The following is a 2773-nucleotide window of genomic DNA, read 5'->3' as shown; positions in this document are numbered from 1 at the left end:
TGAGAGGGAATCACGCAAATTCATTTAAGACAAAACACAAAATTCCATTAAAAAAGGAACACATCGCCGCAGCCAGCAGCTCCAACTATATTCCACTGCTCTATTATTGTACAATAAATAATTAGAGAGAAATGCTTTAGATGTTTTAGCTAAAAGGTTTCTGATTTTGACAATCTAAGTTAGGTCCAGTACCCACATTGAACAACTTAGCATATCTCTGAAAATATCCAATACGATCATTAACCCTACTGTCGTTAGGAATTCCACACTCGAGGCCACCATTGATTATGTTGGTCACCAATCCATATCCTGCTGTCCTGTTAGCCGCCAAGTCTGCTTTTGTAGGGACATATTTTCCTACCATCACTCTGTGGCAAGAGGGCTTAGGCTTCTGCTCCGTCATCCAAAACCAAAGACCTGTTTTGAACGCAATTAAGGAGTTGTTTGATACTATTTCTGGGTTCTTCAATCCATCAAACCCTAAGGCCTTGCCAGCTGGTCCGTAGTTGAAATTCCTGCAACAATATGTCACATCACATATAAGTTGATGTAGCATATAAAGTATGTAATATAAATACGTTTTCAGTGAGAAACATGTTCATGCATATGACTTCTTATTAATCATTTATTTGATATTTAATAGTGACATTCATGTTATCACCAAATTATTTTACTTATATATATTGCGCAAGTAATGATACATTACCATGATAGTTGAATGGGTCCTCTTCCTTTGTAAGATTTTCCAGGGAAACAAGGCCATTGAGTATTGGTTGAGTCACAATAATCACTTTGAGGACTCACTTCTTCCTTGAAGCACAGACCCCATGCAAATGGTCCATCAGGTGCAGTAGCCCACCCACCAGTTGTCTCATGGGATATTTGAGCAAGAAAAGCAGCAATCTCTCTCTTTCTTGTTGCCAAACTTCCTGTATTGCCAAATCTTGGGAAACATCTTGTCGCCTGAATAAATGAATCATAAGTGTAAAAATCTTTTGCAGGGCATGCGGTATCGTCCTTGTGTAGAAATATGGAATCAAAGAGATCTTTAGTGATTAGAGAAGAAATGGGGAACTTTCTAGCTTCTGCCTTATAGGCTGCAAAGGAAAGGAGAGTAGAGTAGAAAAAGAATGAGAGGAGCAAGGTAAGAGAAGATGTTGCCATTGCTAAAATTGGGTTGTGTTCTTTTTTTGCTTTAATTAAACAAATCCATTGATGTTATATATATATATATATATATATATATATATATAGTAAAACTGAAGCTTGAAATGGAGATTTTGACTTGGTTATGATCCATATAAAGTTTATATAAAATATATTTCCATATTTTGTTTACTAGGCAATCCATAAATAGAAGTTGACCTGGCCGGCCTCCCACCTTCTTTGCTTTCATACACATTGTCATAGTCAAAGTGGAGATGTCAACACCAAGCATAATACCTACTTTCTCTCTATAATACTTTCTTTTCTTTTTTTTTCTTTTTTCTTTTTTCATTTTTCCCTCAAGCTTCTATTTTGCCGGCTGTTAAATTTCTAATCTCTTATTAGATATCACTTAATTATACTAAATATTAATTAACTTATCCTATTATTAAATAAGTATTTGAAGAAGTATTAGAAAAAACACTATTTTGTGGTATTTGAATTATTTAAAAACTTTTTATATGTGTTTTTTTATGATAATTTAAAGAATGTGGTTTTCTTATTAATAACATTTAAGTGTTCTTTTTTTTTTTTTAATTTTTGTTACGTGAGATTAATATTTTAAAAGATTTATGCTTAGTAAACTCAGAATTTACAATAGTGAAAAACTTGATATAGCATGTTTTGAACATTGTTAAATTCATTAAGTTTAACATTAATTGCTTTATCAGTAGTCGGTTGTAATAAAATAAAAGGTGTAATTAAGCAATATCTTTTTTATATTATTATTCTTGTGTGTGCGTGTGTTTATATATATCCGTGGTTTGTATTCCACTAACCAAGGTTGTTTTTCATGCGAATATAAGTGGCTGAAGAGATGATTGTTTGTTTAGCTCCTCCTCCACTAAGTGATGTGATTATGGGTGCAATCTGGTACGTTTGCACCAAACTCATTGTAAAAATAGACAAAGATTGTACCAAAAACTCTTTATCACTTCATGAAATGTGCTTCCACTTACTTCCTCTCAAGTACCCTACACCTAATACCAACGGGATCATTTCATTTCATAGTTTGCTTGCTCAAATAAGCTGCAGAATTGGTCAAATACTTTATTACAGGGGGCACTATAACATTATAATTAGGCATCCCTCAGAGCTATGTAAAAGAGTGCATTCTTATAACAAAATCTTTTTTAGAAAAAGAAAAGGAAAAAAGAGAAAGAAAGAGTGCTACCGCAGTTGAGGAGCACTGTAAAATAAAATAAAATAATTTTACAAATGTCAACTTCGTATCAAGAAATAAGATTGCATCTAATGGTTATGTAAAAAGAATTCAAAAGCATTTGAATTAAATTATTTATTAGAACAACAAGTTTTAAAAAAGAAATTGAGCCTTTTTTTTTCTTTTTTTTTATAAGATTTTATCTTTCAGCTCGCTAGTGATCACTTTTAGATCGGCGGTAGTTTTTTTTATAATTAATTAGTTTAATAAATAAATATTAATATTTTTTAAAAAAATTCTATGATTTTTCATTTTAAAAATACTGAATTTTCTTTCTATAAGAATTTTATGGTTATCAATTATGAGAATGTTGAGTTCTCCTTCTATCGGAATAGTAAAAGAAAA

General features: G+C 31.6%; 1 protein-coding gene across 1 annotated transcript; it reads right to left on the bottom strand.

Moving 5' to 3' along the window:
• LOC8265868 (chitinase 10) lies at positions 1-1222 on the bottom strand. Its single transcript, XM_002515129.4, has 2 exons — positions 707-1222; positions 1-515 (listed from the first exon to the last, which is right to left on the bottom strand). The coding sequence occupies exons 1-2, from the start codon at positions 1162-1164 to the stop codon at positions 146-148; spliced, it is 828 nt and encodes a 275-aa protein (XP_002515175.1). The 5' UTR covers positions 1165-1222; the 3' UTR covers positions 1-145.
• Positions 1223-2773: the final 1551 nt, after the last annotated feature.

The sequence above is a fragment of the Ricinus communis genome, chromosome 1, assembly GCF_019578655.1.
Source record: "Ricinus communis isolate WT05 ecotype wild-type chromosome 1, ASM1957865v1, whole genome shotgun sequence".
Classification (NCBI taxonomy): domain Eukaryota; kingdom Viridiplantae; phylum Streptophyta; class Magnoliopsida; order Malpighiales; family Euphorbiaceae; genus Ricinus; species Ricinus communis.
This window is presented reverse-complemented; position numbering and strand designations above follow the sequence as displayed.

Coding starts and splice junctions, on each gene's coding strand:
- LOC8265868 (XM_002515129.4), bottom strand. CDS start 1,164: ATGGCAACATCTTCTCTTACCTTGCTCCTCTCATTCTTTTTCTACTCT. Junction 516..706: donor GGACCCATTCAACTATCATG/GTAATGTATCAT, acceptor ATATTGTTGCAG/GAATTTCAACTACGGACCAG.